General features: G+C 40.7%; 1 protein-coding gene and 1 long non-coding RNA gene across 2 annotated transcripts; one reads left to right on the top strand and one right to left on the bottom strand.

Moving 5' to 3' along the window:
* Positions 1–1,220: 1,220 nt before the first annotated feature.
* Positions 1,221–23,982, bottom strand: Slc30a4 (solute carrier family 30 member 4). Its single transcript, XM_048459564.3, has 7 exons — positions 23,287–23,982; positions 19,096–19,242; positions 9,218–9,371; positions 7,694–7,898; positions 6,962–7,067; positions 5,975–6,109; positions 1,221–5,337 (listed from the first exon to the last, which is right to left on the bottom strand). Exons 1-7 carry the CDS (start codon positions 23,675–23,677, stop codon positions 5,183–5,185), a joined length of 1,293 nt encoding a protein of 430 aa, XP_048315521.2. The 5' UTR covers positions 23,678–23,982; the 3' UTR covers positions 1,221–5,182.
* On the top strand, positions 23,294–26,566 carry LOC146892576 (uncharacterized). The gene is made up of 2 exons (XR_015004042.2): positions 23,294–23,433; positions 25,196–26,566. It is a non-coding gene; the product is annotated as an uncharacterized LOC146892576 (long non-coding RNA).
* Positions 26,567–26,781: the final 215 nt, after the last annotated feature.

Raw genomic sequence — 26,781 nt, 5'->3', positions numbered from 1 at the left:
ATTTGAAAATGAAACTGTAACAAAAGTTTGAAAGCCATGTCTGCCAGGGCAGGACACACGGAGCTATTTGGTAACCCAGAAGTACTATCTCGGTGTTCATTGTGCAATACCCACGGACCAAACTTTGCAGTTTGTCATTTTCTGTAAATGTCACATGAAGTCTGTTAAACCAGGTTGCTGCTCAAAAGATGGTATCTTTTGTAGATTTCTAGATCTCATAATCTTAAATATGATGCTTGTGGGTTAGTCACAAGGCTGTAGACTTCCTATCATTCACAGTCTTACTACATCTGACTTAGTTTTGTTATTAACCAGTGAGAATTTGAAGTGCAGCCTTTTAGTTGAAAGCACACTTCCAGGGCAATGGTGAACATGCATTGTGCAGACTGCTCTGATGGAGACTTGGAAAGATCACTGAGATGCTATATGGATATTTCTGCCCCAGACCCAAAAGGGAATAAAGACAAAAGTCAAGGAAAGACCTAGCCGTGAAAGATGCTTCAGTTTCACCAGCTCCACAAACTTCCAAGCGGGCATCTCAAATCACATATGCTGTTCCAGTCTTGCAAAACGACAGCAGTCTACCTCGGGACATGACTAACTTTTCCTACAAAGTTCCTACAGTAAAAGTTAAATGTTATTACGGCCACTCAACTCTGCCGCTGTAGCCTGAGAGCAGCTGTGGGTTGTAGCTGCATAAGTACACATTTTCCCTGCCGCTGTAGCGTGAGAGCAGTCGTGGGTACGTAGCTGCGTTAAGTACACATAATCACAGGAACATGATGGCCATTGGAACTTAGAGTTAATCTTCACATCATGAAATATTACACTGATTAATAACATTTAGAGATGCAAAACCCACTTTTAGCTTTTGGGTCAAACAAAAATGGCTACAGGCAAGACCTGGCCAGGGAGGGTTTATAGCTGGCCCCAGACACTGGAGAGGCTTATTATTCTGCCCAGGGCCTCTTCACCCTACTCATCCCTCTGACTTTCATGTAGTTTCTGTCCCTTTTGCAGGTTTCTGTTAATGGAGGGGCATTACAAGTGATTGGCACCAGAAGAAAAAGGTTCTTTAATATCCTATCTTATCTAGACAATTTATAAACAAATGGTTTACTTCTTACATACTTAAGAGCGCATTGCAGTTTGAAACTACAAAGCCAGACAGGTATGCTTTAAGGCTTTTATCATTAATTAGTCAATGAAAATAGCAAAAGTTTAGGGCACTGTACATCTTATTTTTAATAAACCACAAAGCAAAACAACACTTTATTTAATAATCATATAGGAATTTTCATTTGAAAATGGCAAATACAGTACATATACAAAGAACCTGATCTTCATTACATAGATAAACCCCAACTTCAAAATCTTTCTAAAATCAATCATATGCAAAATACTTGGTTTTTGGACGGGTGTACAGGAAAGTATATACAATTTCTTAAACCGTGATATGGCTTATTTAGTCACATATTTAGAGAGGCAGACACTTTCCAAATACAAGGTATCTTCTAAGTAGAAAAGGGACATACTGGCATATTTCAACTTTGTGATGCATTTATTCCAGGATATTCTTGATGGCACTATTTAAATTGACACTGTCATGGATTTAGCTGTCAAAGTCTCCAAAAACATTTACCAATCTTAAGAAAAGCCAGAAAATGACTATTGGTTCCCCATAAACCCTTTGAATCCAAGAACTCAGTGACTGGCTTGATAAACGGAGACCCTGTAACACTGAGGAACCCCGTTTCTTCTTTCCAGTCTGCAGCACCCACTAACATCACAAACAATGTATCTAACTGCCAAATCAAATATGCAAGGCCGGCCTGCAGGAACCATCTGCCAGCCCTGGAGCTGGAGTGCGCAATGGTGCTCTGGCTGCAGAGATGTTAGGCAACACCTGGAGGTCAGACTTGCTTCCCTCAGCACAGTATCTAGTGAGATGTCACTGTTCATGTATAACTAAGACCAGATGACGTCATCTCGTATGTAGGGTCACATTCTGTAACTCTGGCTACACACAAGGTAGTCAACAGCAAAATGCCTAAAACTGTACCTCAAAAGGGTTCAGATTCCGTAAAAGCATCTTATGATGACGAACCAAGGTTCATAAATACATAAAGTCAAATGTAGCTGAACTGCGTGCTTCAGAATCAAAATCTCCAAGAGTGCTGACTGGCATTTTGAGAAACCCAAAGTCCTTCACAGTGGCTGCTCAGTCTATTTCTGTCTCATATGCTCTACTAGGTTCAGCGTGCAGAAATCTAGGCAGGGGATGATCTGCTATTATAAAACCTTTCTCACCCGGAAAGCTCTCTCTGAAAAATGAGAGAGAAGTGGTGTATCTACATGATCTTGACTGTGTCCATTCTGGGAAGGATCACCTAAAGACAAATACTGACAGGTGAGCCATCTGGGCTAAAGAGATTCATAATCAGGAAACACTTTAGAGAGAAGTAAAGCCCCAACCCCAAACTGAAAAGAAACACAATAAACTAAGAAATCCAGTGATCCAGCAAACAGTGCTGATGGGAGCTATGAAGCTCTCTGCTCACATCAGGACCTGTAGCCATGGAAACAATACACTGTATGTAAGAACCACAATAGCTCCAGGTTCTGACTATCAAGTATGTCTTATTCACTGCATTCTTGTTACTCTTGTTAAGGCAGCAAGATCATTAGTCAGACAACAGTTAAGTTGTAATAGTAAAATTAGTAAAACAAAGACTGGAGGGGGCCAGCGTTGTGAAACACAGGTTAATGTCTACAGTAACTGATTATCTGCAAATAATCGGTAGATGCACTGTAGTGAAGAACTGCCACGTTTTTATGTTGTGATGCTTCCCAGTGCAAAACTAGCACCACCTCTCTCCAATTCAGACCCTTGTTTCACAGAGCAAAGAGCTTCGACAGCTCAGCTGACAAGTTGTGCCACTGTACATCGGGCTCAACAGTGAAGGACAGCCCAAACCCCACAGCTGTGTGACTGCTGAGTTAATGTCCTTATCTTCGGGTACTGACAAGTTAAAAAGTAAAATCTACCAGTTCTCCATCATGTGGAACCAGTAAAGTACAAAATCTAGCTCTTGCTGCAAAAATAAAGCACAGAAACTTCAGGCACACCCCACTTTAAGTAGAATAGGATAGTTAAGATTCGCAAGTTTTCAGTGTTTCTGTATTTTTTTTTTAAAAAAACCCTTTCAATATTCAAATAGATTTTTAGGCTGTTTTATCAAATAACTTAAGGAACAAGTCACTATGAAAATCTAGATATGCCGACATTGTGATAAAGGATGCCTATAAGAAATAAACTCAACTGGCATGGTAAATGTTAAGTACAAAATGTACATTTTCCCTTTCTTTCCTAGATACCTAAAGGCCACACATGCCCAGGCAGTCACTTAAATGTCTGCCACTTACTCATATGATTATCACTGTTTTATTTAGTTTATTATCTAAAAATTTTGAAATTAAACATAATTTTAAATGGACTCACAATAAAAATTCAACAAAGTTAACTTTCCTCTTTTTTTTCAAAGCAAACTTTGAATTCAACAAGTACTACTGGATTTTATTAGGTAACATCAGCTATTTTTTGATACTATCAATTTCCAACGGATAAATCCAGATTTCCTTATTTTAGTTTTACACGTAGGGAAAGTCTGAAGTAAGAAAATAACACCTATTTTCCACTCTTCATTTACACATCATTTGGGCTTCTAGGATTTCAATTCACAACTTGTTTGGGACAGTCACTCTACGCTGATTCTCTGATGAGCCAAGGACCATATAAAGTGTCTATGCTGAAAAGAGATCGTCTCAAAACAACTGTTGGAAATGAAATATGAATATTCATGACCATCTCTTTAACAAACTTCTGCCAATCATGTTCCCTTAAGCTTGGAAATATTTATGTTTCTTCCCTAGACATAGCTTTAATATCCATCCTTATTTCAGTTTTTTGTGTGCACACACATACATGACAAAAAAAAAACAAGAATAAAAACAAAACCCTTTATTTTCTGTCTTCTCAGAGTATTTTTCTCCATCCAACCCCTCTGTATCTTTATACTATGGCACTATTATAAAACTTCAAGATTGTACTTTGGGGGTTTCTGTAATGCACAGAGAACCCTCTAACCTATATCATAAAACAGAAATTCTCTCTGGAGTAACAGGGTACTCTGCATGGTGAGCATTAATAAACTCAGGAACTCTACTGGTCACTGAAAGATGCATACAGATGACCTGGTGTACACATAAGAACAGGGTACCAAGCAAACGATTACTAATGATGCTGGCAGTTCTTTAAAGGACAGTGGGTAACTGCTGGAGCCTTGTCTCTTACTGTCTGTAAGACAGTTCTACATAAAGCACAGAGTGACAGAAATGCAAACCTTCACACCCCACTGCTTGCTCCTCTGGTTTAGATCATCATATGGTAAGGTGATTTGAGGTTAAATCTAATGTCTGTCATTCAGAGCTATATTAAAAATTTCCTAAATAATTTAATGATAGTGACCACATTATGTGAATATTTCTGGTACGATTACAAATAATCAAAACATTGAGATTCAAAACCCAGTAAGATCTGGAAAATTTGCTTATAAATTATGACTCTAACAACAATATAAGCGTTATTTGTGAAATAAAACAGTTTTGAAACACTTAGGAATACATGCTTATTCCATTTTCTGGATATTATTACTTTCTGAAAGGGCTATTACTTAGCCCTATTGAGGGCTAAGTTTTATAAAAAGAGAACACAATTCCAGAAACTAGATGCCAAGATTACACAGAGATAAAAATCCCAAATAATTCAACACTGAGTTTGCTAGCACTGACTTCGTATGACAGGCCTGTAAAAAAGTAGTTTTAGATGAAAATACTGAATTCTGAGTCTTCCTGTGCATCTTGGGTATTCTGTCAAATGAATGAAGTATGGTCTTGGACGGTCTTCTATGAGGTATCTGCAGAGCTACAGCTTACTCTGTAAACAGTACTTTGGAAACTTCACCCAAAAATCATGCAATATCAGTCAGATCGGAGGGACTGTTTTTGTGAGACCGGTGCTTGACATGGACACAGCTGTCAGGGACTCCATTAGGTATACGTTTATTGCTCTCAAGTCTGTGACTGTAGGATAAATAAGGCTGTAGACCTCAAGTACATAGAATCAGGTACTGGAACTCTGACAATTTGCACAAGTTCTGTTCATTTCTTGTCTGTAGCTCTGGAGCTGAATAGTGCATTTATACATGCCAAATGTGTTCAGTAATAAATGCTTAGCTTTGGACTGTACTTCTTCCCACTTAGATGAACTTCCAGGAACTGCAATATCAAGAAAATATCGCATTATCTATTGTACATTGCTATATATTAGTAAGCAAGATTCAGAGAAGAAACAATAGTACACTGCAATCATACACTCATCAGTCTCTTAAGCCCTTCTGTGTAGAAGTCATACATAGCCCAGAATGGCTTTCCACGACCTCAGTCTTTCCATGCTCAAGAGAGAATGCTGAATACATGCCTCTTGTGTAAGGACTTTATGATCCTTAAGAAAGAATCAAATGCATATATTATTTTGATTTTAAAAAGCTATCAGTCTCTGAAATTATTTAAACAAGAGTGTGGTTTTTATTATATAAAAGATGGCACAGTAAAAGTATGTAATATCTTTAAAATGCAGGTAGATATCAATTTGTATTATCTTCTCTCAAAGAATTACAAAAAAAATAAATGCTACTATTTCTTTATTTGGAGTTCTGGGAATTGAACACAGGGCCTCATGCAAGTGCTCTACCCTGAGCCATCTTCCCAGCTCGTTAGCCTTTGGACCTGCAATTCATCTTTTGAAAAGCCTCACTCTCCACTAAGTCTTTTTATCAGAAAAGTCATCAGACACATGACAAGCTCAGATGCTGGTTCCAAAACCAGACACCTTTGAACCCCATCAACAACATACTTAGCTGCATGTGAACTATGGCAGTGGATTTTCCCGAAGTGAGAGACCAGATATTCAAGTCTTCCACAGAATAGACATCTTCTATTTTCATCAATGACTCTTTGATATAATCTACATTCAAGTGGCTTGGTACACCTATTAGTTTGGAACATATAATTTGTAAGTTTACTTTGGTAGGAAATCTTATATTACATTTAAAGAAAACAAATGGTTTTGCCAAATTTAGTTCCAATAAATTTTAAGCTTTGTTTTTTAAAATAAATTACAGACATTCTTATAAAAATATAGGAAATATACAAGAATCAATACATACTTTAAAAATATTAATTCCCACTAAAGTGGAGTAGCAATCAATTTAGAATATTTAGTTTAACCTTAATAAGTTAGGTTAGAAAAAAATCTTTTTTACATGGTTTCACTATGTAGCCCTGGCTGGCCTGGACTTCTATATAGATCAGCTTGACCTTGAACTCATAGAGATCTACTTTCCTCTGAGTCCTGAGTGCTGGGATTACAGACATGTGCTACTATGCCCAGCTTAGAAACAGTTAATAATGATAAATTATTGCTGAGAACTTTTCTCTTCATGCTTAGACATGCCTTCAGTAAGACAAGAATATCAAAAAATATAACAAAGTCACAAATTAAATAACATGAAGGAATTAAATAAACCACAAGGTATAACTGCACTAAGAATAAGAAGCTGCACTTTATCCTAGCTTTACAGTTTATTAGTAGCATGACACTGACTGTCGTGTTTACAATGTTTACATACATTTTTGTTTGTAAATGTCAATTCACTCAACTGTCTGCTTTACCTACTAAAAGGGTCAAGTGCATGACCCATGGACTGCACTGCTTCTTGTTTGCTATGTACAACAGAGTACCAGTAGAACACCAGACATGGCTCCTATCCAGAGCAATTCCCTAGCTAGATCTCCACTAGGGAGGGGGTAAATCCACAGTGGGACGTTAATGAGTGCTTACCTTCCAGTATTATCACTACTGTGTCCCATATGATGCGAAACGTTGTGAAAGCCACAAGTAATGAAAATATATATGTACAGATGGGATCAGCAATCTTGTATTCTGGCTAAAAGGCAAACAGATGAAAGTTGTGTGATTAAACAGAGACCGACATTAAAACACTAAAAAATAAGCAGGGCACACGGCCCTGTTCTTTATCTTTCTTTAACAAGATTGGAAAACACTTTTAAAACTTGGACACTAACTGAGAAACATCCTCACTCTTAAGATTTTTCAAATGGTTTGCCTTGCATGCCTTTTCTGGAAGTTTGGTTCTTCTGTCTATTCTCCTCTGTGCCTTCTCTGAATTCTGTACTCAGAAGCATAACATACTGAAGCTGGAAAGAACTATATCAGCCATCTGGATTAAAATACTCACAGGAGAGAACAGAATTAAAATTTAGAGTTGCTGCAAAGATGAGAACCTCAGCGCACAGCTCATGCAGTGGTTTGGCGACAAGGGTTAAAAGTGAGCTTTACAGTGAAGGTGTTATCAAAGCCCACTACGGGTAAATCAGCTAGTAAGGTGACATCATCGTGCTTACTGACAATAAGTAACTACACCGATGGACAATTAATCTTACACCAGTGAAAAATAAATAGAAAGGCATTAGTGTCCAGTACATTGATAAAGGACAACTAGCTTTTAAACTAACCATTAGATACTTATAAGTAGAAAGCACACCATTTTACCTTGAATCTTATGATGTATGCAGCTATAAGCACACCAACACTCTGTACCAAATCACCCAGGGCATGTACAAATGCAGCTCTCACTGCCAAGCTGTCCTGCCCATGGCTGTGTCCACTAGGTACCATGGTCGGAGAATTTGAAGGCAGGGAGTGGGAATGGGAGTGGGAATGGTGGTGACCGGACTGGTTCAACAGAAACCCCATTCTGTTAAAAATGAAAGAAAACATATTATTTCTCTAAAATTATTGAGAGAACATCTATTACTACTCAGACAGTAATGGAGCAATGCAGAACAGTCATTTAAGAAGGATGAAAGCAACTGCTACACAGAAAATATTGTTGTAGGTTCATGGAGCTTATGACCTGCATGGGACACCAGAAGCGTAAGCACACACTCATTGACACAGCCAGTTAATGTGAAATGCTCTGGAATGTATACAGCTTTGTAGAAGTATGAAAGACAAGGGGCCAGATGATGGGGTAGGTGGATGGGGTGGCACAGAAGAGCTCTCTCAGAATCATTTGAGCAGAGACTTACAGAAGTCAGGAGCAGATGGTGGATGCGTATTCTAGGAAGAACAGCAGGCAAAGGCTTAAAATGAAAATGCACTCCATGCACTTGAGAAAAGGATGGCATTGTGGCCAAAATAAGGAAAGTAAGAAGGGCTAAGAGGCAAATGGGGGGCTGCACAGGGTTTTATTTTAAAAGGTGATTGTAGGGACTTCTGACTTTATTCTAAATTTGAATAGAAGCCATGAGACAGTGATTTGTAAACTAAGACCACTAGACCATATTTGGCTATGTTTTTTAAAGATGAAGTTCTATTAGAATACAGGCATATGTATTCACACAGTGAACATGGCTGCTCTTGTTAACATCAGGGTTCCATCGCTTTACACGTGTAGCTATCAAAGACTCACTAACTAGACTTTTTGTTGTTTTAGAAGTGTGGGAATCAACCCAGAGCCTCATGCATGCTAGGGAGTGCTCTATCACTAAGCTCCACCTATAACCCCATCTATTCTCTAAAGAAAGTCTGCTAACTTCTGCTCTAAATGATTAAGTATATAACATATTTCAGTAGTTTTGAGGAAGAAAAATGATTTTAAAAGCTAGCTAATAGGCTGGTGACATGGTTCAGCAGGTAAAGGTGTTTGCTGTTAAGTTTGACAGCCTGAGCTTGATTCCTGTAACCTACATGATCAAGAGAGAAATGACTCCTGTAAGCTGTCCTCTGACCTCTGTGTGCACAATAACATGTGCACACAAATAAAATATACACAAAAAGCCTTAAAATGTAGTTAATGTAAAATTATTAAATATTAAACAACATAATTGGCTATAATTAAATTCCTTAGTGTTAAACACATGGGCAAGTTAATGAGTTTAGCATGCTCCATTTTATTATACTTATAAGTAAAATTGATATACTATATTTTGAATATGAAACTATTTTATGTCTAAAAGCATGCATATGCAATCGTCTTTTAGCTTATAGCATGTGAGAAAATACTGTGCTTACATGACATTAACTGCAACTCCAACAGCTGCGGTGATGAGCATGATGTCCCCATTTATTTCATAGTTCATATGGATTGTTCTCTGCACAGCTTCATATAAGAGGAATCCCATAAGTACATACACCAACATCACACTGATCATAGCTGACAAAACCTCTAGAAGGGAAGATGAAAACACATGTATCTTCAGCACAGCTGTTGCACTGCATACCAACTAAACACTGTTCAGTTTTTTTACTTACAACACTATGTTATTTTTGTCATAAAACATTTTTCTTAAGTATTTCACAACTTGAACCCTTAACTAATTCATCTCCATCCTCTATTTATATATCACATTATGTATATTTACAGGCTATTCACAAGGTAAAACTGATATAAAAAATAATAGATCAGACGAGATTGGGCGTGTTTGGGGGTGGTATGAACGTAGACTAGAAAAATAATGGAAATGTGACCACAGACAACTTAACAGCATAACAAGAGGCATGTGAGGTAGCTCGGTATGCACACAGCCCTGGGCCAAGTTCTGGCTTCATTCAGGTCTGCTGGTGCATCTGTAATCCCATTACTCATGAGGTACGGTCAATGGATGGGAAACTCAAGGTCATCATCCCCAGATACATACTGAGTTTGTGGCCAGCCTGTAATATAGGAGAGCTGGTCTCAACAACACAACAACAAAATAAGTAACTTAAAAGAAAAACTTGGGTAAGAAAAAGAATTTTTAAAAAGAAGTAAGAAACCAAAGAGTAATTTGTCATAGAAAGAAATGGACAAATTCTCAATAACAAATGTAATAAAAGAAAATTGTATTTAATTACTTTGCATGGGTGTTTTGCTGCATGAATACCTGTGTGCCATGTGTATGCTTGGTGATTGCAGAGGCCAGAAGAGAACATGGGAACCTGTGACTGGAGCTATAGACAGCTGTGGGTGCCATGTGGGTGCTTAGGTTCTAGGTTCTCTGGCAGAGAAGCAGCTAGTGCTCTTAATCACTTAGCAATCTCTCCAGCCCCTCAGAATTCTTATATCCTTATTAAGTTGGCAAATAAATTTAAGTCTGATAATTTCTAAAGTTAGCAAGGATGTTAATGTAAATATTAAATGGTTAGCTTTTTATTATTTGATTTCTTTATTTACATTACTGCATGTTTGTTTTTTAATTAACTAATTAAAATATTTTATTATTTTTATTGAGCTATACATTTTTTTTCTCCATTTCCCTACCTTCATCCCCTCTGGTGTAGGAGGGTCTTCTTTCTATGTGTTGCTTTCATTGGATGAATAAAGAAAACTGCCTTGGCCTTTTGATAGGGCAGCCCTTAGGTGGGAGGAGTAGATAGAACAGAATGCTGGGAAGAAGGGAAGTGTGGCAGACACCATGGCTCTCCTCTCCGAGATGGACGCTGGTTAGACTCATGCTGGTAAGCCACAGTCAAGTGGTAATACACATTAATGGAGATGGGTTAAACTAATATGTGAGAGTTAGCCAATAAGGGGCTGGAGATAATGGGACTGACAGTGTTTGTTTAATTAATACAATTTCCGTGTGGTTATTTCAGGAGGTTAAGCTAGCCAGGTGCCGGGAACGCAGCCCGCTTCTCCTTACTATACCCTCTCCCCTTCTACCCTTTCCTGTGACCTCTATCTCCCAATTTACTCAGGAGATCTTGTCTTTTTCACCTTCCTAGGTAGATCCATGTATGTCTCTCTTAGGGTCCTCTTTGTTGTCTAGTTTTTCTGGGGTTGTGGCCTGTAGGTTGGTTTTCCTTTGCTTAATGTCTAAAAGTCACTTATGAGTGAATACATATAATATTTGTCTTTCTGGGTTTGTGTTACCTCACCTAATAGGTTTTTTTTTTCTAGATCCATCCATCTGCCTGTAAATTTCAAGATGTCAGCTGGGCGGTGGTGGTACATGCCTTTAACCCCAGCACTCAGGAGGCAGAGGCAGGTGGATTTCTGTGAGTTTGAGGCCAGCCTGGTCTACAAGAGCTAGTTTCAGGACAGGCTTTAAAACTACAGTGAAACCCTGTCTCGAAAAACCAGAAAAAGAAAAGATGTCATTATTTTTTGTTGTTGTTGTGTAGTACTCCATTGTTTAAATGTACCACATTTTCTTTATCCATTCTTCAGTTGAGGGGCATCTAGGTTGTTTCCAGGTTCTGGCTATTACAAATAATGCTGCTGTGAACATAGTTGAGCACATGTCCTTGTGGTATAATTGAGCAAAATGGAAAAAAGAAAGCATATTCAACAAATGGTGCTGACATAACTGGATATCAACATGTAGAAGAATGAAAATAGATCCATACCTATTGCCATGCACAAAACTCAAATCCAAATGGATCAAAGACCTCAACATAAAACCAACTACACTGAACCTCATAGAAGAGAAAGTGGGAAGTACACTTGGACGCATTGGCACAGGAAACAGCTTCCTAAATATAACCCCAGTTGCACAGACGCTGAGAGGAACAATTAACAAATTGGACCTCCTGAAACTGAGAAGCTTCTAAAATCAAAGGACATGGTCAACAAGACAAAACGGCAGCCTACAGAATGGGAAAAGATCTTCACCAACCCTGCATTGGACAGAGGGCTGATCTCCAAAATATACAAAGAACTCAAGTACTTGGTAATCAAAAGAACAAATAATATAATAAAAAAAATGGGGTACAGACCTAAACAGGGAACTTTCAACAGACGAATCTCAAATGGCTGAAAGACACTTAAAGAAATGCTCAACATCCTTAGTCATCAGAGAAATGCAAATCAAAACAACTCTGAGATTCCATCTTATACCTGTGAGAATGGCCAAGATCAAAACACTGATGACAACTTATGCTGGAGAGGATGTGGGGTAAAGGGAACACTCCTTAATTGCTCGTGGGAGTACAAGCCGGTACAGCCCCTTTGGATATTAGTGTGATGATTTCTCAGAAAATTAGGAAACAATCTACCTTAAGACCCAGAAATACTGTTGTTGGGTATATAACCTAATTAATTAATTTTTTAAAAAACAACCTTTTCTCATTTTGCATACCAATACCAGTTTCCTACTCCCTCCCCTCCTCCCACTCCCTTCACCTTCCCTTCCACCCCCCATCCACTCCTCAAAGAGGATAAGGCTTCCCATGAGTGTCAACAAAGTCTAGCACATCGCTTTGAGATAGGACCAAGGCCTTCTCTACTATCTAGGCTGAGCAAGGTATTCATCCAAAGAGATTAGGGTCCAAAAAGTCAGCTCAAACAGTAGTGATAAGTCCTGGTCCCACTGCCAGTGACCCCACAGACTGCCACCCACATTCAGAGGACCTACTTTGGTATAAGGTTTAACTGTTTTTGAAAGCCAATTATAAAACTAATCAAAACTTAAAATGCATATATTTCTTGATCTAGCAATTTTACAAGTAGGAAAGTACAGGTGTACAAAGGTATCTAGAAGGCTTTGCACTGTAACACATACCTGAAGACATGTTAAATGTACATCCAGCAAGGGTTGGATTTAGTATTATAAGGGTTAAGTATTATATACACAGTGAGGATACCAGAGACCTACTTACAATACTTAAAGGGCTAAATATTATATACACAGTGGAGATAACAGCTATCTACTTATCCATTTTAAAAGAAAAGTGGATAACAAGAAAAACAAAAATTGGGGAAATTAATGATTACAAGACAGACAGAGATAGAAAGCGTGTATCTGAGAAGTGGAATGAATCAGGGATTTAGGGTATTTTTTTCATTTTATTCTTTTTGGTAATGTTTTAAATTAAAAATTTTAAGCCACAAACATTAAAATTATACTAAGGAAAATCTGATGATTTATAATCAAGAAGTATAAGACACATTATATTATCCGACTTAAAAATGCTAATCAAATAATATTATTGATTATTCTGATTAAACAAAAAAAGCTCTCTTACTATGGATAAATTAAGGTTTGGAGAAATGCCAGGAATAGAGATAATTACTGCTTAAAAATCTTTTTTTATTTAAAGTGACAAGATGCAAATTGTAGTGGTTTGAAAGAAAATAATCCCCCAAAGGGAGTGTCACTACTAGGAGATGTAGCTTTACTGGAGTGGGAGCAACTTTGTTGGAGGAAGTGTGTCGCTGTAGAGGTGGGCTTTGAGGTCTCATATACGCTTAAGCCATACTTACTGTCTCAGATTACTTCCTGTTGCCTGCAAGTCACGTCTGCCTGCACACCACCAAGTCACACCATGATGATAATGAACTAAACCTCTGAAAATGTATGTGATTTCCTTTTATAAGAGTTTCCATGGTCATGGTGTCTCTCCACAGTAGTAGAAACCCTAAGACAGAAGTTGGGACCAGGGACTGGGGTACTGCTGTGACAGGCCTGACCATGCTTTTGTTTGAGGGAATATGGATTTTGGGACTGTGGATTAGAAAAGCAGTTGAACACTTTAAATGCTGCTTAATAGACCATACCAGTAGGAACACAGAAGACTGTGGTGCTGAGTGTGATTTGAACTGTGAGGGCTGGCACAAGAGATTTCAGAGGAGAATAACTTTAGTATGCTGCCTAGAGATCATTCTTGTGATACTTTGGTGAAGAATGTGGCTGCTTTTTTGCCCTTATTCGAAAAGTTTGTCTGAGGCTAAAGTGAAGAATTTTGGATTAATTCCATTGGAAGAGGAAATCTCAAAAGAGCCTAGTAAAGATTCTGTTGTGAGGTTTCTAGTGTTAACTCTAAAGAAGATATATGATGAAAAGGAGCAGGCTAAACAAGGGAAAATATCTGAGGAGAAAGTGGAATAGAGCTACATTCTGTGTTCAAGGAGATAAACATATTAAGAAATGGAATAAAGGGAGTGGTGACCTCAGGGAAAGATCCCACCCAGCTAAGCTTCCAACTTGCGAAAAGGAATTATAGAAAAGCTTAGAGCCTGGCAGTGGTGGCACACACCTTTAATTCCAGCACTATCAAAAGGCAGACGCAGGCAGATCTCTGAGTTTGAGGACAGCCTAGTCTACAGATCCAGTTTCAGGACAGCCAAGTTTAGGCAGTGGAGGTGAAAAATAGAAAGCTGGTGAAGATGTAATTGAACAAGGGGGCCATGTTCCAGCTCCAGCAAGCAGCAGAACTTGGTAGCTTTGGCCGTATGGTTCTGACCTTAGAGTCAAGGACTGAAGAAAGGGTTATAAAACCTAACTGTGACTAAAAACAGCCACTGAGGCCAAGTATCTGTCAGGGGTGTCCCTGAATTGGAGGCCCAGAGAGGTTATTGTATAAAGCTGTGAAGTTGAAGTTGGACTGTCTTGGAGGCCTCAAGATGTTAGAGATTCCAGAGTTGTGGGATAGCTGCCTAGGAGAGCTGCTAACAGGGAATAGAACCAACTCGAGGGAAAGAAGTATGTTGCAGACAACAAAGTGAAAGGAATTGGAGATCTGAAGAGTATTTTGACATTAGACAAGGAGATGTAGAGTCTGGATGTTGGAGGACACCACTAGTTAGTTCCTGGCCGCCTAGCCCCAAAATAATCACACAGAAACTGTACTAATTAAATCATTGCTTGGCCCATTAGCTCTAGCTTCTTATTGCCTGACTCGTACATATTAATATAATCCATTTCTATTAATCTGTGTACCGCCATGTGGCTGTGGCTTACCGGCTAAAGTTCCAGTGTCTGTCCCTGGTGGGGTTACATGGTTTCTGATGCTGCCTTCCTCCTCCCAGCATCCAGTGTAGTTACCCCCGCCCCCAGCTCTGTTCCTCTATAGCTCTGCTATAGTCCCAAAGCAGTTCCTTTATTAGCCAATGATATTTACAGCATACAGAGGGAAATCCCATATCATCTAGAGTTTGCCCAGTTGATTTTCAGTCTTGCTTTGATCCAGTATTTCCTCACTATGCTCCCTTCCCTATGTTTTGGAATGGTAATATATATCCTGTGCCATTAAATGTGAATGGCTTTTTGATTTTGATTTTATAGGGGATTATAGTTAAGAGAAAAAGAAAACTTTAAACTTTGGACTTTAAAACATTGTTGAGACTGTGATAGACTATGGGGGCTTTTGAAGTTGATCTGAATGCTTTTTGGTGTTGTGATATGGCTACAAGTCTTTGGGGACCAGGAAGTGGAAGGTGGTGGTTTGAAAGAAAATGGTCCCCAAAGGGAGTGGCACTATTAGGTGTGGCTTTGTTGGAGGAAGGCTTTGAGGTCTCATACACGCTCAGGTCAAACTCAGTGTCTCAGACCTCTTCCTGTTGCCTGCAAGTCAAGATGTAGGACACCTGGCTACTTCTCCGGGACCGCGTCTGCCTGCACACCACCATGTCACACCATGATGACAACGGGCAAAACTTCTGAAAATCTAAACCAACCCAATTAAATGTTTTACCTTTATAATAGTTGCTGGCTTCATGGTGTTTCTTACAAAAATAGAAACTCTAACTAAGATACAAAGACAGGTTAAGTCTGCTTCTCAGAGAAAAGGAAGAGTTCAATTAGACCATGACTCACTCCAGATGTCTCTTTCTTGTTTTGGGTTGGTCTCTGGTCACACAGCTTACAATAAGTTTATCATTCTGTATACCACACCTACAGTACCAATGTTGGTCACTTCATTCATGTGTTCCTTATGCCTCAATTTAAACTCTCATTTCTAGCAAGTTCTAGAACTTGCTAGTTCTTTTCCTGTAAGAGTTCATGTGATGTGATTAAATTTGCAGTAAGATGTGAATAATAAAAGGCACGGATTTTGTCATGGGTAGGAGGAAGCTGCTAAAAATGAATCACAACTAGGTAAAGGGCTTTTTTTGGATGCTTGTATTAAGGAAATTTTTAATTGAATTATTTCTATTCCTCTAGCATCAGGGGATAAGCAACAAACTATATAGAATTAGTGCTGTAGCCAAATGCTTCTCAAGACACATCTAGCTGGCTCTGACTGTGATCTCTGCTCAGCAAACATTTTGAACAATACCTGTTCTATCATCTTGCCATTGATATTGGCTGAGGACTTAAGCGATCATATCATGTACAAACTCTTCCTATCCCCCTACTCAAACAGCTCTGCCTACTACAGTCTTCATATCAGTACAATCCCTGAAGAGTTGGAAGAAATGCCATATAAACAAAGACAATTCCTAAGGTAATTCATAGAGAGCTAGAAAGGAAGTAGGCAGATGGGGACAACTGTCTTCAGAATGGCCCTCATGGAAGAGAATCTTTATCCTCCTGAGGATTTGAGATTTCTTTCAGCGTAGTGGTTTCATTAAATCCCGAGTTTTATTAGCTTTTAGAGTAAAGAGACATGCCCACATCAAATAAATCCAGACATTTAGAAACAAGGCTTCGGTCCTCCCTCTTTCTCCCCACATAAACCTGCTGCTGTAGCTCACTGTAAATAAAGAAAACCCAGGATGATTTCACATCATCCACGCTTTACACAAAGGAAGAGGAAAACTATGGCACCCTAAGAGCCTGTGGTGACAGCTCCAAGAGAAGAGGGTAACAGCTCTCCCACCCGTTCTCACTGGCCCTCAGCATTTCTTTTCTACAAAGAAGTATAAACTCTATCTTATCACAGAATGTAGATTCTTAACAAATTATGATAAAAATTAGCCAAACATTTTCAAGACTGGATATTCCAAAGAGCTTTACTAACTTTTCTGTACACATGCATACATGCTACACAGAGTCTTCTACATGCATACCTGCTACACAGCAGCCTTGAATTCATTCTAATTTTTTTCAGAGAAAAAAATGAAGCTGATTAAATGAAGAATGATGATTCCTTAAGTGTTGGGCACTGTTCTGAGTGCTGTCTAAATAATACTGCCCTTAATAATTCTATATGGGAGACACTATCATTAGCATCCTTCAGAAACAGAAAATGGAGGCACAAAGATGTTGTGGAACTTGCCTAAGATCAGCCTGGTAGGAAGTGATATAGTCAAGATTTGAACAAAGCTATTGGTTTCTATGCTTCTTCTCATGGGTGTTTGAAAATACCAATTAAAAGGCTATAATTAGCTGGGCAGTGGTGACACATGTCTTTAATTCCAGCACTCTGGAGGCAGAGGCAGGCAAAAATCTCTGAGTTCAAGGCCAGCCTGTAATACAAAGCAAGTTACAGGACAGCTTAGGACTACACAAAGAAACCTTGTCTTGAAAAGTCAAAAAAAAAAGAGGGGGGGGGCTATAATCAACAGACCATAATTGTGTGTGTCAGTACATAGGTATATGTATGAGTGCAGATGACTGCTAAGACCAGAGGCAGATGACCACCGTGGGGCTGAAGTTACAGGCAGCTGTTAGCTGGGAACTGAATCTTCTGTAGGGCTGGAGGGCTGGAGCAATGGCACAGCAATGAAGAGACTTGGCTGCTCTTCCAGAGGACCTGGGTTCAATTCCCAGTACCCATATGATGGCCCACAACTTTTACTTAAAATAAAATAAAATTTAAAAAGAGCAGTATGTGCTCTTAACAGAGACATCTCTCCAGCTCCAGAAAATGTGACCTCTAAGAGTAGAAAATATCTACACAACAGAACTAAAATGACAACTACAATTAAACTGTTGTAGAATATTAGTTAAAGATGTGTTACATTTGTTTATGCTGTGGAATATTTGTTGATGATGCAAAGATATGTTGTAGTCTCTTATGTTGCATTTGTTTAACTCTGTGAAGCTGTGTTACTTTGCCTAATTGGTCTAATAAAAAGCTGAAAGGCCAATAGCTAGCCGGGACAGGGATAGGTGGGACTGTCAGGCAGAGAGAATAGAAAGGAGAAAAAGAGAAGAGAAAGGAGGATGCTGGGGGCTAGTCACTAAGCCACACAGCAAGATACGGAGTAAAAAGGCAAGAACAGATATAGAGAATAGAGAAAGGTAAAAACCCATAGGCAAAAGGTAGACAGAATAATTTAAGTTAAAAAAGCTGACTAGAAAAAAGCCAAGCTAAGGCCGGGCATTCATAAGAAAGAATAAGTCTCCATGTGATTATTTGGGAGCTGAGTGTGGGACCCTCCAAAGAGCAAAGAGTTAAAAAAAAATCAATTACATTAAATCATATTGGTATTTACTACTATCAGATAACAACTGATCTGGTTCACTGATACAGTGCTAATTTCTTAAATTTCTAATAACTCCAGTCCTACTTTTTATTTCCTTATGAAGAATCTCAATGCAATTGCCAGTGTTTGGTTCTTTATTCAAATAAGCCAAAGAACGTTATTTTTAATCTCAATTCTTTAATGTGCATTATCAAGTGCTGAGCTTTCCAAAGCAGAAAATTCTTAATTTGGGGGCTTCTATGCAAATATCTATTGATATGGTCCTTCATATAATAGTTCAAACAGTTATTTTATGTAGTTTCAGAGTAAGTAACAAGTTTAAAACCTCAGCAATAGTGAGAACCAGAGCTATGTAGGTAATAATTAAAATACAGATTTAAACCCTTCTAAATTAAATATCATGAATATATTTGCAGAATTACATTGATACAATGCAAGGTCAGTTACATACCATATTTTGTATATTTGATGAAAATGCTTAAAATATGGCTTCAGTTGAAATTCATACAAAGCAGCAGCAAATGTTTATTAGAGAGTTACCCAGATGGTTTTTCTAGGTTCAATAAACTGGAAATAAGCCTCCTTATGATGGCATCTTCAGACACAGAGACGTGAGTAACTAACTGCGTAATCCTGTACTGTTGAGGGAGGCTTGAGTGGGATGTTCCATGGAGACAGTTTTGTGAATACATCTCATTATTTATTTTCATTTGCTTTGCTTAAATCCACTATCTAAAGATTTTAGTTAATTGGGGTCAAAGTTCATTGTAGCTTTACATTAAAATATTATAAGCCAAAAGGAACTTATGTTACATACCTAGGCGATGAAATCCAAAGGTGAATCTTCTGGTTGGGGACTTTGAGGACAGCCACAAAGCAAGCAAAGTGAGTATGATGGCACTAAGGTCGGTTAGCATATGAAGAGCATCTGTCATAATTGCTAGGCTATTTGCGATGTATCCACCTGGGAGAAAGCAAAGGAAGATTAACTAAAAAAATGTAAGCAATCAAACCTGAAATGCACAACATCCTACAAAACATAACTGGGAGCTAAATTTCTATCCTGATACAACTAAATCAAAGTATTCTAAAATTTTATGCAAAATAGTATATATGTCATCTTTAAATTTATATGGGGATGGTTCCAGAAACCCCTGTGGGTATCAAAATCTGTGTGTGTTCAAGTACCTTATATAAAATGGTGTCTTTGCATACAGCCTTAAATATAAACCTACACAGTTTACATTTCTAGGTTACCAATACCATTTAATACAATGCAATTTATTTAGGGAAATACTATAAGAAGACAATGACAATTCTGTACATATTCTATACAGACATATTATTTTTTCAAATATTTTCCATCACAAGTAGCTAAAACTATGGCTATGGCACCTGTGGATATGCAACTTGTGAGTATGGAGGGGCCAATGCACAATTTTCTGGCAAAAAAAAATTATTAACAGGGTCTCCAAAGTGTTAATTACTTTGTAAAGTTAGCCATGAAATTGGCAGTAAAAACAAAAGGGGGTGACACGTTTGGCTCAACTTAGGAATTCTGTGATTATAGTGACTTAATAACTACAGTATCTGAATACCGCAACAAAGCAGGAAAACATATTCAGGAAGAGCTGAACATGAAATGGCATTGAAGAGTTCTATAAAGTGCATATGAGTTCTACCCAAAGGGTAAGCATTAGCTTAGCTTATGTTTTTGAATAAAGATAACGATCCCCGACAAGAGGAGCAAAAATGGTATTTAGAAAATACATTGTAACGAATGGCACAGGAATAGTACGGTGTGTGCGTAGTGAGTCTATGTCCTGGTTTTGCTCTGCACCCTCTTTCTACTTCATAAATAATGTTCCTTACGTATCCAACTGGTGAGTGAGAAACTCAGGATCATTCTGGACCTGCTCTCTCCTCAACCCCCACATCCAGATCAGCCAGTTCTGTCTACCTTCCCTCGAGGCTCTGTTTCCAGCTGTGTATTTTTCTGTATCTGCTCAGGTTTGTTTCTAACCAGGAGCTCTCGAAGTCTGCTCCCATTTTTGCACCCCCATTCCTTTCTTCATAGAACATCCGTGGTGATGGTGTAAAAATCACCCTCCTACGTAAAGCCCTTCACTGGCTTCCCATTGTACTTAGAACAGAAACTGCACTCATTCAATGTGGTCTATCAGGACTTGTTTATCTGGTCCTCCTGCCTCCTTCCTTTATACCTACTATACTCCAGTTACACTAGTCTTTCAGTTTCTTAAAAGAATTGAAAGTTTTGGGACCTTTGCACATGCTGTTTTCTTTGCTTGGATGGTTCCTAAGATCCTTTTTGTTGTTGGCTTTAAATGTTCCCATCAAGCCAAAACTATATCCCACTGGGTAATATGTCTATTTTTTTTTTCTTTGTAGAACTTGAAATACCTGAATTTACAATCGAATCACTGGAACTTAGTCTGCTGAAGTCATGAGATCACGTTCTGACTACAACTTAGCATTTCTGCATTAACAGTTTGCACATTTGGAATTCTCTAACAGAAAAAATATTTCAGAGTGTTTAGCCCTAAATGGAAGATCTATATCGCCTCCTCTGAGGCTTAGGGAACACATGGAGGAGGGGGAGGAAGAGTTCAGAGCTGGAGGATGGGGAGATGTGCCACAAAAGATGCCTCTGTATATGGCACAGCTGGTGTGCTTATGGACTTGGTGCCACTGTGATTCCTTAACAAGACTACAGCAAGATTGGGCCTGTCAATATTTTATCTGGAAGAGAGAGGAATTCATGGGTTTCACCTCTCCCCGAGGGACTACTGACAGCTAATGGTTTCTGGGGAGGAGGGTGTCACTTCTCTCCGCGGGGTTCTCACTGATCATCTGCCCATGCTTCAGAAGTAACTTTTCTCCAATGCTCAAGTCACTGAGGGCATCACAGACCCTAAAATGACATGAAAGTGGGACCAGAGTTGGGAAGAAGGTTCCCAGTGAGAAAGAATGGGTGTGTATAATGAATAACATTCATTATAAACAGCATACAATATCAGAGAAATTAGAAATTCGACAAAAGCTCATTTACTATGTCTAATTTGTATCGTTCACTGTTTGAGGTATTAGGCAGCTGGCTTATACATCAGCAAATAAAAGGCATGTAAATACAGTAAAAGTGGGAAAATGACAGGTTTATTCCAGACAGTCAAAAATGAGGTTTGCAGAGGTGCCTTTTGAAATGAGAGACGAGCAACAGCTAGCCAAGGGATGATCTGGGAAAGGCAGGGATATAAAAGCTGAGGTGAGAGGCTAGAGAGGCAGCTCAGTGGTCAGGGGCACTTGCTACTCTTGTTTCTGTTCCCAGCACCCACATCAGGGAGTTCACAGCCACCTGTAACTCAGCTCCAGGGATTTGCTGCCTCTAGGCACCTGCACTCAGTCAAGTGCACACATTCATCCTCCCCACATATACATGTAATAAAAATGAAGTAAACTGTCTCGAAAAAGCTGGAAGGTGGGTGGTGTGCCACCTCTAGCCAGTTAGTGGGCCATGGACTTAGCTGAGAGATAACTGACGGCATTAGAATATAGCCTATAAAATGTGTGTTTGCTCGGCACATATTTATCTCAGATCTGTGGATAGGCACATACCTAAGTTTGCATGTGTAATGTTTCTTATTACAGTGTATTTCTTATTGCAGTGAAGTCAACAAAAGTTTGAAAAACATTGAAAAACATCGTATAAAAGGCATAAGGGCAGGAGGAAGGGAGGCCTGAGGAAAGAAAGAGGATCATCACAGGTGAGCTCACTCTGAGGACGCATGGTATGGCGTGAGGTAGGGAACAAACATGATTCTCTACACACAGCTTCCTTCCAAGCATTGGAAATCGGGGTTGCCAGGTCTCGTGCTGTCATAGTTCACCCTAAGAGACACCGGGAGAGAGCCATCTCCCTCGTTGATGTCACTGTCTAATCTGTCACTAAGAAGTTGTTCATCAGTCCCCTGTATATGCAAGTACTCCATCCGTGGATCCCACCAACCATGGATGGAAAACATTTGAAAAACACCAGTGCCTCAGGACTCACCATGCATAGACTTGCTCTCTAAACAACACAGAACAGTGTTATTTTGTAGTGGAAGTAATTTCCAAATGATTTAAAGTACAGAAGGGTGCCTATGTAGGTCATATGCAAATAACCGGCTGCTTCATTTCTGCAATGGACCTTTACATAAGGCACCTTTGGATGGGGCATCCCGAGATTCAGGTTTGTAGAGGGGACTCCTGGAACCAATCCACCTTGGATATAAAGGGGTGACTGTCAACCAATGTGATAGCAAAAATAAGGTCTAAACTAACAACCTGAGAGTGAGAAATTATTATCTGAAATAATCAAAAAATGAGAACGAAAACAAGCTCTCACAACTGTGGAGAGGCCCTCGAGCTCACTTAAGATTGTCCTTATAAAAATAAACTTGCAGTTAGTTGGCAGGATTGAATTTTGTAAAGCCTTTGATTATATAAAAGAAATGATATATAAAACGATCAAACAAACCAACTGTGGAGAGAAAGTCTAGTATTGTAGATGGCTCTGCCATTCCCCATTAAGTTGGCCTTCTAAGTTAACCCTTTCAGAACCCCCATGTGTGAAAACAGATGGTCTTCAGCAATGCCCCTTAACCGTACACAATTCGGATTCTAAGCCATGTTAGAATCATTTTAGATGTTCCGAGAGCAACCCGGTGTCCTATCAGAATCTGTAAAAAGAGAAGTTACATGATATACAATCAAGTTTGATTCCAAACCCTACAGGAGACAGCACACTGTTGGCGGAATTACAAGATATCCCCGCAAGCACTCTGTGGACGCCCAGGGAACGGCACTTTGGAATCGGGTGGCCGTTCCAAACCCTGCACAGGTCGCTCCACACCTCACTCGCTTCCTGAAAACAAAGTTCCCACCTCAACTTAGGCGTAGCTACCAGCTGGACAAAGTCAAGGGCCGGGGTGGCGGCGGCAGCACTCACCCACGAGCTCTCCGATCATGAAGAGCAAGTAGAGGACGGCGGCAATGGTCAGCCTGGTCTTCACCTTCCTCTGCTTCAGCAGCTCGCGCCGCTTGCTGCAGTTGTCACAGGGGTCCATCTTCAAACTCAGCTGACTGTTGGTCAAAGGTAAGTCCTGGTCCAATAAGGAGTCATCGTCGGCCTGGAGGGCCGGGTGCGCCCCGTTCACAGGCCTGTCCTGGGCTTCCGAGTCATCGTCGGCCACCACGACTCGAAGTTTATTAAAGCGCGAAAGCCCCTCGTCGCTCACCTCGTCCGAGAAGTCAAAGGCGCTGGTGTCATTTAAGAAGAGCGGCGCGTCGTCCTTCCTGAGCAGGGATTTGAGGCGCTTCCACGCGCCGGGGCCGGCCATGGCCGCGGAGGGCCGGCGGCTCCGCCTTCACCGGCGCTCGGGCTCCTCAGGGCAGCGCCGCGCGTCCCTGCCCATCGTGAGGAGAACGAGACCCGTTCCGCCCGCCGCGCCCCGATCGCGCGCCAGCTCCGGGGTGGCTCGGGATCCCACGGCGCTCAGCTACCGCGGGCCGCCGCCGCCGCCACCGCGCATCCCCTCCCCGGAGGCTCGCGCTGCTGCGTCCCGGACCGGGATCGAGGCCGAGCTCCAGCCGCTGCGCTCGCCCGCCCGCCTCGCGCAGCTCGGGGAGGCCGGCCGCGGGGTCTGACAGGCCCGGCCTCCTCCGGCCCCTGCGCGAGGCGGCGCGTGCGCCCGCCCGTGAGGCGCGAGGGAGGGGTCGGCGCGGACACGCAGGCCGCCCGCGACTCGGGGGCGCGCGCAGGGGGCGTGGCCACGCGTCGCCCCCCGCCCCCGCTCCTCCCAGCCCCGCCCCCTCGCCTCCGAGGTCTGGTGCGCTCGGAGCCCTCGGGTGTGTCGCGGGAAGGTCCCTCCCGGGCTGGGTGTCACTGCTCGCAATTTCCCTCCACTGGAGGTGGGTGTGGGGAATCTCGGGTCCGATCTTGGTTATGGATGACCGGTGGAAAACGTCATTCAGGGCTTCCTTACTAAGTGGGAATCTTGATAGCTTTTCTTTTGCCAAATTGATAAAGTTTGTTGCTTAGCTTGGTCAAATGACTAGGACAAGACTATGATGGTCGGTAGCTCCCTGGCTTGCCTTATGTTTACTGTTTCTCAGCAAATGTGTCTTCCTTCTGTGTTGTTCACTGCTATGCTCCTTGTCCAAAATTGTGTGAGCTTCTTCTCCTTATCTTTTAGCAAATTCTCAAATGTCTTCCAGACACAAGATTAAAGATAACAGTAGAAAATCCCTTTTAAGGTGTAAATTCCTGGCTTCTACTCTCTCCCCCATTGGAGATTCCTGGGTTTTAATCCAGGGCCTCGTGCATGTTAGGTAAGAAGTCTACCTACTGAGCTACACCTCCAGTCTTCCAGTGCTGTTCTGCAAGCTCCTTCTTTCTCGGTGTTTACAACGACTATATTATTGTTATTACTATTATTGGTTTTTCGAAAACACTGTATTTCTAAAACAGTTTATATCTTACCAAATTACAAGAAACAAAAATACAATAAAAATCGCATGAAGCATTTGGTTCTGAAGACTGTTGACATCTCAGAGTCATGTGTGAGTGAGCACACTGGCTACTCCTGTATTCCAGGGTCATCTCTCCTTTCTAAGTTTCCCCACAATTCTCCCAGAGCTGCGGTCATGACAGCCAGCTAGGGAACCTGAACTACACACCCTATGGTCCCTAAAGCAGGAAGGGAAGACTATTACCTAGAATGTCACCAATCAGGACACTGGTCATAGCCAAAGGAGAGAGCTCACTGGGAATTTTCTCTCCTCCCTCTGCTCCAAACTTCTCAGGAGTAGGCTGTTGTCTTGTTTTAATGCCCGTTTTATTGTCTGTCATGTTTCAGGAGTGTCATCAGAGTCTCGTGTACACAGCCTCAAGGAAGGAGGAGTGTGTATGCTTCAAGAACAGTGAAGAAGACAAAAGCCTGGGTTGTTTGGGGGCAGTTCCTGCAAGCTGCGTTGAGGAGGGCTGGGTTATGCATTCTGTTTTGTTTTGACCCTTGTCTCGCTGACTTCTAGAGACAGTGCTGAGATGACAGCAGAAACTGGTGATTTTCAGTATGTCCCTAAGTTCTGTGACAGCCCCGCTCCTCAGGAGAGTTCAGCTCCCCTCCCATCGCTTGTGGACAGCACTTAATAATGACATATGACCTGTAATGCACAGAAAATGGCAGGAGTGACTGTGACCTACAGACTAGGTCATAAAAGGCATTGCATCTGCTTCCTTATTGTCACCCTTGGGTCTCTTGCACTGTGAGGAAACAGCCACTACATCATGAGGAACTTATCTAGCACCATAAAGGCCCCACAAGAGAAGGAGCTCAGCCCCAACGACAGTCATGTGAGAGAACCGTTAGCAGAGGACCCTCAAGCCCTAGTAAATCCTGTGGATGACTCCACTCCCGACAACCAAAGCTTCGTGAGGCATCCTGGTGCAGAACCACCCAGCACGGCCACTTGCACATGATACAGAGACTGCGTGAGATAATGAATGTCTGCTGGCTTTGGATACATTTTGGATTTTTTTTGCAGCAATAGAGAATACACTATATTTCATATTTCTCTAGAACCTGGAAATAGACTTTGTTCTTCCCCTTTTCCTTTTTCTTTTTACATCTCATGAGGTCTTGTTCCTACACCTGCCCTGGTACGAATAGCATGACACATCACCGTGCTTTCAAATGGGCCGAGTAGACCTTTGCCAATAGACACGGGGCATGACCACCTTTACAGCCTCCTTTTCTCATATTTGGTGTTTATAACAGTAGACAAGCTGCTGAAAGGTGACTAACTCAGCAGCAAGGCCGGCGACTGCTGACAGTCACTCAGTATGCTTGCTTTTATGTGGGGCTTCATGCTTTTTTTCCAGGCTGGGGACTTTTTCTGTTTTTGTAACACATATAAGACATTTCACCAGCCATTTAGCCTACCTTTCAGCCAGGTGACCCATAATATGTAGATTGTTTAGATAACTCCAGAGGCCTTTCCAGTGCAGCTGAGAGAAACATAGCGGATACAGACACAAATCTACGTCAAAACCTATTTTCTGGCCCAGGTGTCTCTTAGTAACAAAGCTAAACATTATACAACAGCTAACATTTACTTAGGGTTTGCTTCTGTGCCAGGTGCTATGCAAGGACTGACTTATATTAATTTGGTTAGCTATTAAACGTGGTAATGAAAAAGGTGTTGATTATAAACATGGCTTTGGGAGTCACATCGTCTGTCTTTGAATCTTGGCTTCACCATCCTCCACCTAATAGTCTCTGGCAAGATAACCCCAGTTTTGCTTGCCTTCCGAATGTAGATGATAATAGCACCCACTTCATAGGGATGTGATAAAGCATGTCAAACAAGACACAATGTTTTAGCATGTGATTTTCAGTCATTGATATCTGTTGTTTCTACACAGGCAAAGACACTGTCTCAG

This window comes from Myodes glareolus, chromosome 10 (genome assembly GCF_982192425.1).
Source record: "Myodes glareolus chromosome 10, mMyoGla1.1, whole genome shotgun sequence".
NCBI classification, from domain to species: Eukaryota; Metazoa; Chordata; class Mammalia; order Rodentia; family Cricetidae; genus Myodes; species Myodes glareolus.
The sequence above is the reverse complement of the archived record's forward strand: the minus strand, read 5'-3'. Positions and strand labels throughout refer to the sequence as shown.